This window comes from Telopea speciosissima, chromosome 7, assembly GCF_018873765.1.
Source record: "Telopea speciosissima isolate NSW1024214 ecotype Mountain lineage chromosome 7, Tspe_v1, whole genome shotgun sequence".
Classification (NCBI taxonomy): Eukaryota; Viridiplantae; Streptophyta; class Magnoliopsida; order Proteales; family Proteaceae; genus Telopea; species Telopea speciosissima.
The window spans coordinates 65,117,582-65,130,095 of NC_057922.1; the positions used below are offsets into that span (position 1 = coordinate 65,117,582).

General features: G+C 39.1%; 1 protein-coding gene across 2 annotated transcripts in view; it reads left to right on the forward strand.

The window, feature by feature from the left end:
* Window positions 1–9,587: 9,587 nt before the first annotated feature.
* The window catches only part of LOC122667866 (exportin-T), a 30,468-nt gene continuing 27,541 nt past the window's right edge, over window positions 9,588–12,514 (forward strand). Inside the window, exons 1-5 of one of the 2 annotated variants that reach the window (XM_043864314.1) lie at window positions 9,588–9,754; window positions 10,030–11,768; window positions 11,886–11,981; window positions 12,077–12,172; window positions 12,328–12,432. In XM_043864314.1, coding sequence (XP_043720249.1) covers window positions 10,044–11,768; window positions 11,886–11,981; window positions 12,077–12,172; window positions 12,328–12,432 — 2,022 coding nt within the window. In that variant the 5' untranslated portion in view covers window positions 9,588–9,754; window positions 10,030–10,043. The remainder of the gene's footprint in view (window positions 9,755–10,029; window positions 11,769–11,885; window positions 11,982–12,076; window positions 12,173–12,327; window positions 12,433–12,514) is intronic. The other variant, XM_043864315.1, reaches the window with a different exon arrangement.

Genomic DNA, 12,514 nt, shown 5'->3' on the forward strand with positions numbered 1-12,514 from the left:
CTGGGTTTTTGTTCGGGAAAATCTTGTTTGGAAAGAAAGTTAGAATTTTACCATTCTGCCCTTATCATATGTTAATATATAGGAAATTTACACATACCACCCCTGAGGTTTGACGAAAGGATATTTTCACCCCCCAGTTTTGGAAAATTCTGCGTATCCCCTGAGGTTTGCAAACGGTAACAAATAAGCCCATTCCGTCAGTTCATGACTAACACTGTTAAAAATTAGACTTGAATTGACAGAATTGCCCTTCTCTAAGAAGAACCCAAAAAAAAAAGAGGTAAATGAACAAAATTAACCTTACAAAGGAAAAAAATAAAAAATACCTGCAACTCATCTTCCCCAATCAATCAAATTGGGGAAGATGAGTTGCAGGTTTCAAAACCATAAGGGTTTCAAAACCATAAGGACAAACCCCTTCGATTGAACCCATTTGCACTTGGGGCAAACCTAAAGTGATTACCGCTGATTTCAATTTCAGAAATCTGTAGTCCAAAGACCACTTGATTTCCAGAGCTGTGGTGTTTTGGATCGTTTCAGCAGACCTAGGTGACACCAAATTTGTAGATTTCAAGCTGTTTAAGACGGTTCCAGAGGCTGCAATTCGATTTTCCCTCATCTTCCCCAAACGAAGCACCAAGTGGTTTTACAGAATTTCAAGATTGAAGCACCAAGTGTAGAGCAACCCATTCCTTTTTCTTTCCTCCTACTTTTTATTCTCCTTCTGCTATTTTTCCCTCGCCGCTGCTGCCACCGCCACCACCACCTCAAATCCTCCTTCTCTCGCTCCCCTGTAGCCCCGCCACCATCCTCTCCAGTCTTCTCCGCCACATCTCGCACCCAACAGATGGCCACCGTTGTTGCAACCGCATACGCAATCACGCCACCATCCATGCACTAGCATACCAAGCATCGCCACAAGCCGCCCACATCCATATCTTAAAAAATTAGAGAAAGAGAGACAAGGCGGAGGTGTACAATTAAAAAAATAAGAGAAATGGGAGATGGAGAGGAACCCTGATCTTCTTCATTTCTTCAAATGCCTCTGTTGTAGGGTGTTATCAGAAAATGGGTTTCAACATTGGGTTCAAGAGAATGGGGCAAATGAAGACCCGAGGGACATCGGACAAATCCAACTCTTGAATCATCTTCTTCAGATCCAATTTCTCACCACCACCACAACCACGAACCGCACCTCCACCACCCAAAACCCCATCTTTGACTCCGGTTTCCAGATCTAGAACATGCCCACCGCCACCCAACTCAAGCCTCATATCTACATCCCTTCTCATGTCTATTGTAATACTTCTCTATTAAGATTTACAGGTACGCCATATCTAGGCACCATAGATATTTAAGTAAAATTTCCCCCAATTGTCAAATTAAAAGGCATGAGCTAAAAGAGGTTTGAGACCTGCAACTCATCTTCCCCAATCGATTTGGGGAAGATGAGTTGCAGGTTTTGGTGTTTTTTTTTTTTTTTTTTTTCTCGGTTTCTTCTTAGAAGGGCAATTCCATCAGTTCAAGTCTAATTTTTAACAGTGTTAGACATGAACTGACGGAATGGACTTATTTGTTACCATTTGCAAACCTCGGGGGGGGGGTACGCAGAATTTTCCAAAACTGGGGGGTGAAAATATCCTTTCGTCAAACCTCAGGGGTGGTATGTGTAAATTTCCCTTAATATATTTATCATAGTTGGGAAATCGGGTTTTGACTGGGCGAGTCGCCCAAGTTGAGTCAAAATTTTGAAAACCTAATCAAGAGTCGTGTAAATTAGGCCTAGGTAAAAAATGACGAGAATGGATCATAAATAGTCCGAGTCAAATAAGAATCAGTATTTTTACCCGAGTAATGACAAAATCGACGAGTTTAATCATTTTTAAAAAATCATAAAACCAATTCACTTAGAAACGAAGTTAACTAAATAGTAAATCCATAATCTTAAAAAATAAGAAAGCCTCAACTCCTCGACTCCCTTCTCTTGTTCAATGGTATAAACTCAAAATGCATTGATATGTGATTACTTGATTTTTTTTCCCATATTTTTTTGTATTGCTATGATTTTTTACTAATTTATACATATTTATTGCATTATAAAATTAAAAAACGTGACTCGTCTTCATCGTGTTTGACAGGGCTGAGTCGCCAGGTTTTTCTAAAAGATGAGTCAAGTCAGAAAACCTAGTTTTTCAACAATGATATTTATATGTATTATGTAGTGCCAAAAAAATTGGGGATAAAGAACGCTGCCTGGGGGGTGCGTGTCGTGTGTTGCCTTTGCAACCAAACATAGGGGCAAGTGAAATGACTATCGCGGCTGCATGAAAAGGCGGAAATTCCTAGGGGCACAACGATCATTTCGCTAGCCCTGTGTATGGGTGCAGGAGTAGTGCACTGCAAACACCCATGTAGCGTTCTCTTGCACAAAAAAGTTTATGTAAATACAAACATGAATAACTTATCACCAAAATGGTTAACTAGCAAATTATAACTTAACTTTTTTTTGTCTCTTATTATATTCTCAAAATGCAATTAATACAATATTTAATGTAGGAACCAAAAAAAAATCCAAAAAATTACAAGTCATTTAATACATGTCTCATTTGAAAACTCTTTTTTACCCATGCATTAAATAACTTTTGGTGCAAAAGAAGATATAAAAAAATGGGTAAATCTGTTTGTAATAGAGTTCACGTACGTGAACGGCTCTGAGCCATTCAGATGGAATCCACCCTGTGGGATCCACATGAGGTGGATTCCATCTGAATGGGTCAGAGCCGTTCTTGTACATTCACGTACGTGAACGTGAACCTGGCTGTTTGTAACAACGGTGGTTACTTGTAACTACTTTTTTTTTTTTTTTTAATTTACCCTTTATTATATTTATCATTCTCTGTTTCGGGAGATGGTTTTTTTGTAAGGGTAAAGCTGTTTGTAACCGAGGTGGTTACAAGTTATTGTTGTAACCATTTTTTCTTTTCTTTTTTGCCCTTAATTTTATTTCTCACTCTACATTAAAGTTGGGTACTATTTTATAATTTCTCCTCCCCCCCACTCCTTCCCCGGATTTCACTGTTGCTCTCCCCTCCCTTGTCAGTTCTGTCTCGGGCTTCGACTCTAGCTCACCATCGCCGTCCCTACCCACCACATTTCCCTCCCCCTCCCCTGCCCATTGCATCTGTCCCCCATCCCCCATCCCCTTGAACCCAACAACCATCACCCCCTGCTCCATTCGTCGATCTCTTGCGTACCCTACCTCACTCTCTGTTGAAATCCATGTTGGCCAACGTTGATGTCGCCGCTTCCATCTCACCTCGCGACTTCTAATCTTTGTTTCTGTCTCAGACTAAAACCAGTTATGTGGCAATGGAGTTTTTGCAAGTTTAAGTATGGAGAGGGAGGAAAAAGTGAAGGAGTGGCTTAGGTGCATAACATAACAGAGAAGATTGACAAAAAAAAAATAGATTGACCAGACTATTCGAGCATGAGCGGTCATCTTCGCAGCATCCCTTCCCCGATTTGTCTCCCCACTCACCGTAGCACCCCCTCCCCTGTCACCTAATTTTCCTCTAGCCCACCCCCACTCTCAGCAACACCCCTTGCCCGCGCCACCTGCTGCAACCACGGTTTTTTTGCATGAGATGGGCAAAGGAATCACAGGATTGCAAAAGGGCTAATCGGATGAGGATTACGACAGATCCACATCCTCTAGAACAGAAGGGAACCATTTCTCTTCAAATCTGAGACCAGTGCTTCTCCGACACGACTATCATTTTCTGTGTTGCACATCGACGGTTGGAATAATGAAATATCTGAAGCAACAAGAAAACCTGACTTTGTCCTACTTCATCTGGCTTCTCTGGCCATGTCCGTGGATTGCCGATCGAGACGAAAATATTTTACAGGCGCCGGTGTCTACAAGGTCCGTGAGGGATGAGGGTCATCGTAAATTACCTCTTTAGGCCCTTTAAATAACTTCCACGTCATCATTTAGGGGTAAAAAATATACGGTTACAACATCTGTTTGTAACCTTCTTGGTTACAAACAGACGCACCCTTTTTGTAATATCTCCTCCCTCTCCCTCCCTCTCCCCTTCTTCTCCGTCGCCGGTTCACGAAGCACAATGCAAGCCGCTTCGCCTAATTTTGTGGTAAGAGTGCCTAAAATATACATAGGTTTTTGTGGGTATGTGATTATGCACCTCACAGTTCCGTATCCATTGGGCCGTTTTGCTTCTTGTGTTGGTTATCTTTCTAGTTGTTTCTCTTCTGCAAATGCTTTCATTGACTGCCTCCCTCTGATACTCAAAGATTAGGTTAATTAATTGATCTCAACGTTTGGAAGTGGAACCAAGGGCCTAGGGTTTAGAGTCGCTGAGACCCTTGACCCAAATCTTCATTCTTGCTCGGAAGGGGCGGGGGTAGTTACAACTGTGTGCAGCACTCCATCACCGACCACTGCACTTAAGTTTTTTGAAAAAGAAACAAACGAAGTAAAATATGTGTAGAAATATATGAATCCCACCCACATGGCTATTGCAAAGTAAGTTCCTTGTACACTCTGTTTATATGAAAGAAGAAGAAAAGAAGAAAGTGTGAACAGAAAACACCATAGGAATATCTAGTAAAATTCAAATTTCGTAAGCGAAAAACATAGCAACATCAATTGATATGTTGATTAGTCACTATATGCGGAAGTAATTGTGCTTGCAATGTAAAAAGGTACATACGGGCAGAAGTTGTAGCTCTCTGGAATGCGTAACAAAATTTAAGAGAAGTCGATTGAGAGAAAAAAGGGAAAGAGGAAGAGAGGAAGGACTGCTCTTACCTCCACTGTTGAACCTCCCTCAAGTACGGTTTTCATCTAAGGGAGGGAGGTCTTCCACCATTAAAGCACCTTTAAGGTTTCCTCAGAAATTCGATTTTCAGCAATTTTGTGAGTGAAATTACACAGTTTCATATTTATATTTTTATAATAAAATATCTCTTTCTAATTCTCAAAACTACTCATATTTATAAATTTTGTTTTAATTGATGTAAAAAAAAAATAAGCATGTTATGCATTGTTAATTTTGGAATATAATGTTTTCTATGAATTGTGTGTGTACATTCACGTTTCTTCCTGTTCGATGACCTGTATAAAAGGTGCAAACATCTCTTTTATTTTCGGGACTAGTATAGAAGGTGCAGTCACATCTTATTTTATGACCTGTATAGAAGGTGCAAACATATTTTATTTTGGTGACCTATATAGAAGGTGCATACACATTTTATTTTGGTGACCTGTACAAAAGGTGCATGCATCTTTTGTTTTTGTGACCTAGATAGAAGGTGCAAGCACATTTTCGTTTATATGCATATTGATTGTAGTTGCTTTGGATGTCGATATAATTGAATAGATGATTCTTTCTTTTGTTACATAAAACTTAAGTAGAATTTCTTTGGTTCTGCTTCTTGTTATTTATTCGTATGATATTTTACATGTCTTTAAGTATGTTTTGTTGCATTCTTTTTTAAATGATTATGTGGAACTGTTTCGTTTCCTCAATAAGCTTTCCTTAGCTTATCCCTCGTTATATTTTCAATTGGAGAACCAGTTGAGTTAGAGCAAACTTATGTGGAGAACCATGAAAATGTGACATTTGGATATGGTGAATATGTTTATTGTACATGAATTTTTTTTTTCAATTCTTATTGAGACAATTTTTGGATTTATGGACTAGTAGTTTGACTCTGTGTTTTTTTTTTGGGTGAATAACTCTATTTTTTATTTAAAGTTTGAAAGATGTAACTTTGATTAAATATTGGCTTAAAGACACTGTAATGATTTAGACTTTGAGTTTTGAAATATAGATTATTGTTTGAAATAGAAGACTCCCATTGTGTTAGTTGAATGGATTATGATTAGTATCCACTGCTATTGTATTTGAGGATATGGTGATTAATGATTTGGTTCACACTGTAGTTCATATTTTGCTAAGGCTTGATCTTGTGGACCGTTAACGACCTAAATTCCTGGATGGATTTGGGGGCGTGACATCAACAAACATGCATAAGACAAAAGCCTTGTGCCTGTTAAGAAAACAACGTTCAGAATGATGATTTGCAGAAGAAAACAAAAAACAAAGAAGACACACAACACACAACACCAGAGATTTATGTGGTTCACCCCCAAGATGGGAAGCTACATCCATGGCCAAGCAATAGAACATATTTCACTATATTTTGGAAATATTATAGAACCTCTCATACAGCCCTCCCAGAGATAAGAACATTATATATAGAGAAATCCTAACCCGAGAAAGTACAGAAATACCCCCATACAAAAAAATGCCAAACCGGACAGGGTCGGACCAAATCATAACATATATCCTAAAATATACTGTTTCAAAGATCTTGACGAGCCCAACACAACACACAGCCTTTGGCGGTGATGTATACCATTTTTCGGCAATCCGAGATTGTTTCGAGGCTGAAACGGCCATCCGAAGATCCCAACTGTACTTTCTGGATCGAAATCAGGCTTCACCAATAACAGTGCCATTCTTCCACATCGTTGGTAATGGCACCGTCAACAACTCTCCTTGTAGAGTAAAGACTCCCACTCTCCAGTCTCCTGTCTTCACCATGTACCATCATAAGGCATTTCCTTTCCTCACCCACTTAGCTGTGATTAAACTCTCATTGGACAGTTAGATACCACTGCCAAAAAATAAAAAAAACTTGCCTTCGAAAGGGCCCGCGTGGAAGAGGAAGAAGAACACATCAGGATGCTGGTTGGAATCTTGGTGCAAGTGGGTGCAGATCTGAGGCCCACGAAGCATGAGCCACACCATGTCGAGATTTAGCAGAGAGGGGGTCCCCAACCTTACACCTCTGTTGAGAAGAGAAAGGGGGCCGGGGGTGGGGGGGGGGGGGAGTGGATAGAAAGAAAGGAGACAATAGAGTGAGAGATTCTCTATTTTTTTTTTTTTTTGGTAGGAGTGAGAGATTCTGTCAGTCCAAATAAAGAAAGGGTTAAATAGGGTGTACAGAAACTAGGGCGTGCCTCGTACCAACTTTCTAGAAAAGTCCAAATAAACAAAGTGAAAACACCCCAATATAATATTGGAGTTAGTGACTTGGTGGTGGCGTAACTGTGCTATAAATCAGAATATACAACAATATCATGTTCCCATCCGTTGGATCAGGATCCATCTAACATGTATATTTACCAATATCGAAAAAAGTAGTCTATCCACAAACACTGGCCCCACGAATTGACTGCTCAATCCCTCCTGAAAAGGCATAAATCTCATTCATGTTCTCCCTACCAATGTTTATATCAGTGCATTATCGATTTTGCTTCTACGTGACGATTCTTAGTAAGAGGAAATTTGCCTAAAAATGATTTTTTTTTTTAAATAAAAAAGAGGACAAAATCGTTTGATACAATCGATATGTATCAACATTAATATCAATAGAGAGTTGAGACCGATAAGTCGATAACAATGCCAATATTGAAAACCTTGACTATAAATGTCCATATTTTTGTTCTTGAGATTTTAAACAGAAATCATACTAAACGTGTATTAAACGCGTATCGTATCGTATTGTTATTATATGTTTATTTTTAACTTTAAATTTTTAGGGAAAAAATACAATAGCTAGTCGTGTTGTTCCTACTCTAGACACATGATGATGTAAATTTAATGTTTAGACTCCCAATAAAATGAAAAATTTCATGTCACGTAGATCCTCTTATGTACGTTCTCATTGGCCCTTGTGCTGGTGCAAGTGCTACACCCCCAGACAACGAGTCTTGCCCAATTTTTTAATATTCGTACTTTACTGCTTCCAAACCTACTAGTACGTATTTACCCAACAAAAAAAACTACTGATACGTGGAAATATTTACCCTAAAAAATAGCCACAACTTTATGCTGGGCTGGCCCAGGAATACCCATTTGATTTAGGGCCCAACATAAGCTGAATGGATAACGGCCTAGGAGTGCAATCGATTTGGGCGGCCCACAAAGCCTAAGAGAGCGGATATAGTGCGTGCGGCCAAGGGAGTTGAACTCAGGAGGATATTTACATCTTGACATAGTGCGTGCGACCCAAGGGACTAAGGGGAGTTGGAAGTCGGGAAGGATACTTGCTTGTTGATATAATGCGTGCGGCCCAAGGGAGTTGAACTTAGGAAGAGGCCTCTTGAATCTTGAGGTCATGGTCCCTTGTCAACTAAGTTATCTTTAATTTGTTAATGAAAAATCTTTGTTGTAGGGGTAAATTTTGTCATTTCACATGTCTATTTCAAAAAATATAATTTTTTAATAATAATTGTAAGGGGCGGTTTTCTCTACTCGGGGTGACACTGGGGGTGGGATGAGGGTGTTATTTTGATCATTCAGGGGGGTAGGACTATCATTTTGTCCACCCCCATGTCACCATGTGTCTGGGCCAGAGTACAGAGAACATTTTCCCTAATCGTAATAACAAATTAATTTTCAAATTATTTTGAAAACCCTTTTTTATCCTTTTATTAAATAAGTTTTGGGAATAAACCAAAATCAATCAAAAGGGAATTACAACTTCTCAATTTACCATTTGGTGACTAGAAGATGTGTCTTCTTCTTCTTTTTTTATAGAAAAAAACTCTATCCTAATCATAATTACTGTCCAAAATCTAAAATCTCATCCATGTTGATGCCCCTACCCTCGATTTCAATAAAATTTTTCATTTTCAGAAAGATTTACTTTTAATATTAGAACTACACAGATGTAAGATTGGGCATGTATCAAAATCGGGCACAACTGAGATTGATAAGGATTGCTCGACATTGATACAAATCCATATAATTTACCCCTCATATGAATTATTCTACTAGGCAAATATCAATATCAACTAGATCGATCAATACATTTAATCACTACTTGGTTGTCTGATCTATGTAATTAAGATCCTTTTGTCGGTCATGCTTCAATAAATAGACTCCTTTCTCCTTATAATATCATGGTAAGAAAGTAGTATAAAGGCAATTTTGTTCTGTTTTAATATAATTTTTTGGGAAAATTTTTCATACACAACTGTGTAAGCCATGTATGTGAGAGGGTGGAAATTTCAAGGCATTAATTAATGGGTGGGGGTTTATGACTTTTCCAACTCTTTGTGAGAGGGGACACGACCGAGTATGAAAACTTTCCCCTAATTTTTTTTCTAACAATTTTACATCTGATAAGAACCATTCCACTAATACAGGATTGGACAGATATCGATATGGAGCATGACCAATACTGTACGGATAGACTTATACACCCAAACCTATACAGATATACGAATAGACCGATACACCCAAGCCTATACAGATATACGGATAGACCGATACACCCAAACCTGTACAGATATTTATAACCATGGTAGGAAAATAGTATGAATAATGATAATATCCGAATCCAACGGTCAAAAAATCGATAGGAAGAGGTTCGGAATCAGGACAGTAATTCGGTAAGTATGAGTGGATATTTTCGGTAATTTAGTGTAAAATAGTGGTGGTTTTGGTTATCAGTTGCTATAAAAACCGTTCTTCGATCGCTAACCCTTTTTCCTTTCTCTCCTTCCTCTGCGCATGTAGACCACGGTCTCTGAACCTCTGTAGTCTCCTTCAACTATATACACTCATCCGATCATCGAAACCTAGCAGATTCTTTCTTTTTTGTTTTAATTTCTTTCACAAATAAAACCACTGGTCGATTTTCTCTATCTATCGGGGTACGTTTTGCTGGATATTTTTCAGCATTGAAGCTTATTCGATCTTCTATGAAAACATTCAAGTTGGTTATAAGTTTATTTATTTTGATTAGTTTGGTTGGATTCTTTAATCTTTCTTCTTTTATGTTAATGAAGTAGAATTGTTTAGTGTAAGAGTAGAAAATTAGTTCTTATGTTATTAAATTTTCTCATCCAGAGATTCTGCGGATTTGGAAGAGAAAAGGTTATAACTACAATTCTTCATTAGGTCTTAGGATCTTGTTTGTGCCTTTCAGGTCCCAGAAACGCCATGGATGACCTTGAGAGGGCTATACTAATCAGTTTTGATGAATCTGGCACCATTGATCCCGTTCTGAAATCTCAAGCCGTCGTTTACTGCCATCAGATGAAGGAAACCCCAACTATATATCGTCTCTGTATAGAACGCCTTACTTGCACTAAATTCGTTGAAGTACAGTTCTGGTGCTTGCAGACTCTCCACGAAGTTCTCCGCCTCCGGTACTCAACCATGAGCCCTGATGACAAGTCCTATATGAGGAAGTCTATGTTCTCAATTGCTTGTTTGGATGGTCCAGATGACGAGAACTCCATTAGGGTTTTGGAGGGCCCAGCATTCATTAAAAACAAGTTGGCGCAAGTGTTGGTCACTCTCATATATTTCGAGTATCCTTTGATTTGGTCATCTGTATTTGTTGATTTCCTTTCAAACCTGGGTAAGGGCGCTCCAGTGATTGAAATGTTCTGCCGGGTCTTGAACACATTGGATGATGAGCTGATTAGCTTAGACTATCCCCGTAATGCAGAGGAAATTGCTGTTGCTGGACGGGTTAAGGATGCAATGAGGCAACAGTGTGTGGCTCAGATTGTGCGAGCTTGGTATGACATTGTCTCCCTCTATAGGTCATCCAACCCAGAATTGTGCTCTAGTGTCTTAGAATCCATGAGGAGATGCACATCTTGGATTGATATTGGATTAATTGCAAATGATGCGTTTGTCCCCATGTTGTTTGAGCTTATCTTGATCGAGGGCCTACTGGAGCAGCTCCGTGGTGCTGCTGCCAGTTGTGTCTTAGCAATGGTTTCTAAGCGGATGGATCCACAATCCAAGCTATCACTGTTGCGTAGTCTTCAGATAAGCCGGGTTTTCCCTTTGGTGGCTGGGGCTGAGGATTCTGAGTTGGTTTCAAAATTGGCAGCTTTGCTCACTGGCTATGCAGCAGAGGTTCTGGATTGCTCAAAGCATCTGGATTCAGAAGATAGAGAAAAGGTTTCGATGGAACTTTTAGATGAAGTATTGCCTTCAGTATTCTATGTCATGCAAAACTGTGAAGTGGATACAACGTTCAATGTTGTTCAGTTTTTGTTGAGCTATGTTGCTACAATGAAGAACTTGTCACCATTGAGAGACAAACAAGTTCTTCATGTGGGCCAAATATTGGAGGTGATTCGTGCACAGATTTGCTATGATCCTTCTTATAGAGATAATCTTGATATGCCAGATAAGATTGGAATGGAAGAGGAAGATCGGATGGTAGAGTATCGGAAGGAATTATTTTTGTTGCTCCGAAATGTGGGTCGTGTTGCACCTGATGTTTCACTTATATTTATCCGGAATTCATTAGCTAGTGGCCTTGTGTCTTCCTCAGAGAGGAATGTTGAAGAGGTAGAAGCTGCACTTTCTCTTTTCTATGCTCTTGGAGAGTCAATAAGTGACGAGGCAATGAGAACTGGAAGTGGGCTCTTGAGGGAATTGGTGCCAATGCTCTTATCAACAAGGTTTCCTTGTCATTCTAATAGGCTGGTGGCTCTTGTGTACTTGGAGACAATAACAAGATACATGAAGTTTATTCAGGAGAATACTCAGTACATACCAATGGTATTGGCTGCTTTTTTGGATGAGAGGGGCATACACCATCTAAACCTCCACGTGAGTCGAAGGGCTAGTTATCTCTTCATGAGAGTTGTGAAAATGCTGAAAGCAAAGCTCGTTCCTTTCATAGAGATGATTTTACAAGTATTCACCCTCCCTTTCTTATTTGTTGCTTCCCTTTGATTTCCATCTTCGGCCTTCTTTTGTACCTTATTTAGCTCATGTCACCATTCTTCTATTTTACTTTTCATGGGTTTTCAGAGTCTACAAGATACAGTTGCTAGGTTTACACAATTAGGTTGGACATCAAAAGACTTGAAGTTTTCAGTATCTGAAGATGGGAGCCACATATTTGAGGTATAGCTCATTTTCATATATTTGAGTTATGCTTCTGAACTTTGGTCTCTGCTACGCTGGTTTGATTTGATCTGATTTGCATCAACGTTTTCCAGGCAATTGGATTGTTAATAGGGATGGAAGATGTACCACCTGAAAAGCAATCTGAGTACCTTTCTTCACTGCTCACTCCTCTTTGTCAACAGGTTAAGGTGGAATTACTGTTGTTATGGAACCCATATTATGTAGTTACATGGAGGAACTTATTTTTTGGCTTGAATTTTCATTATTTCTTTCCCGTCTATACCTGAAACTGTTGGGAGTTTGCATGTGATTTGTTTACTCTTAAATGCATGCTTGAATCCAGGTTGAGGTGCAGCTTTTGGATGCAAAGGTACAGAGCTCAGAAGAATTTTCTGCTAATACTGCTAATATCCAGCAAATAATTATGGCAATTAATGCGCTGAGCAAGGTTTATTTCCATCCTTGAGCCTTTTGATTCTGTAATTGTGAAGATTGTTTTTATATTTTATTCTGAATATTAGTTAGGCGAG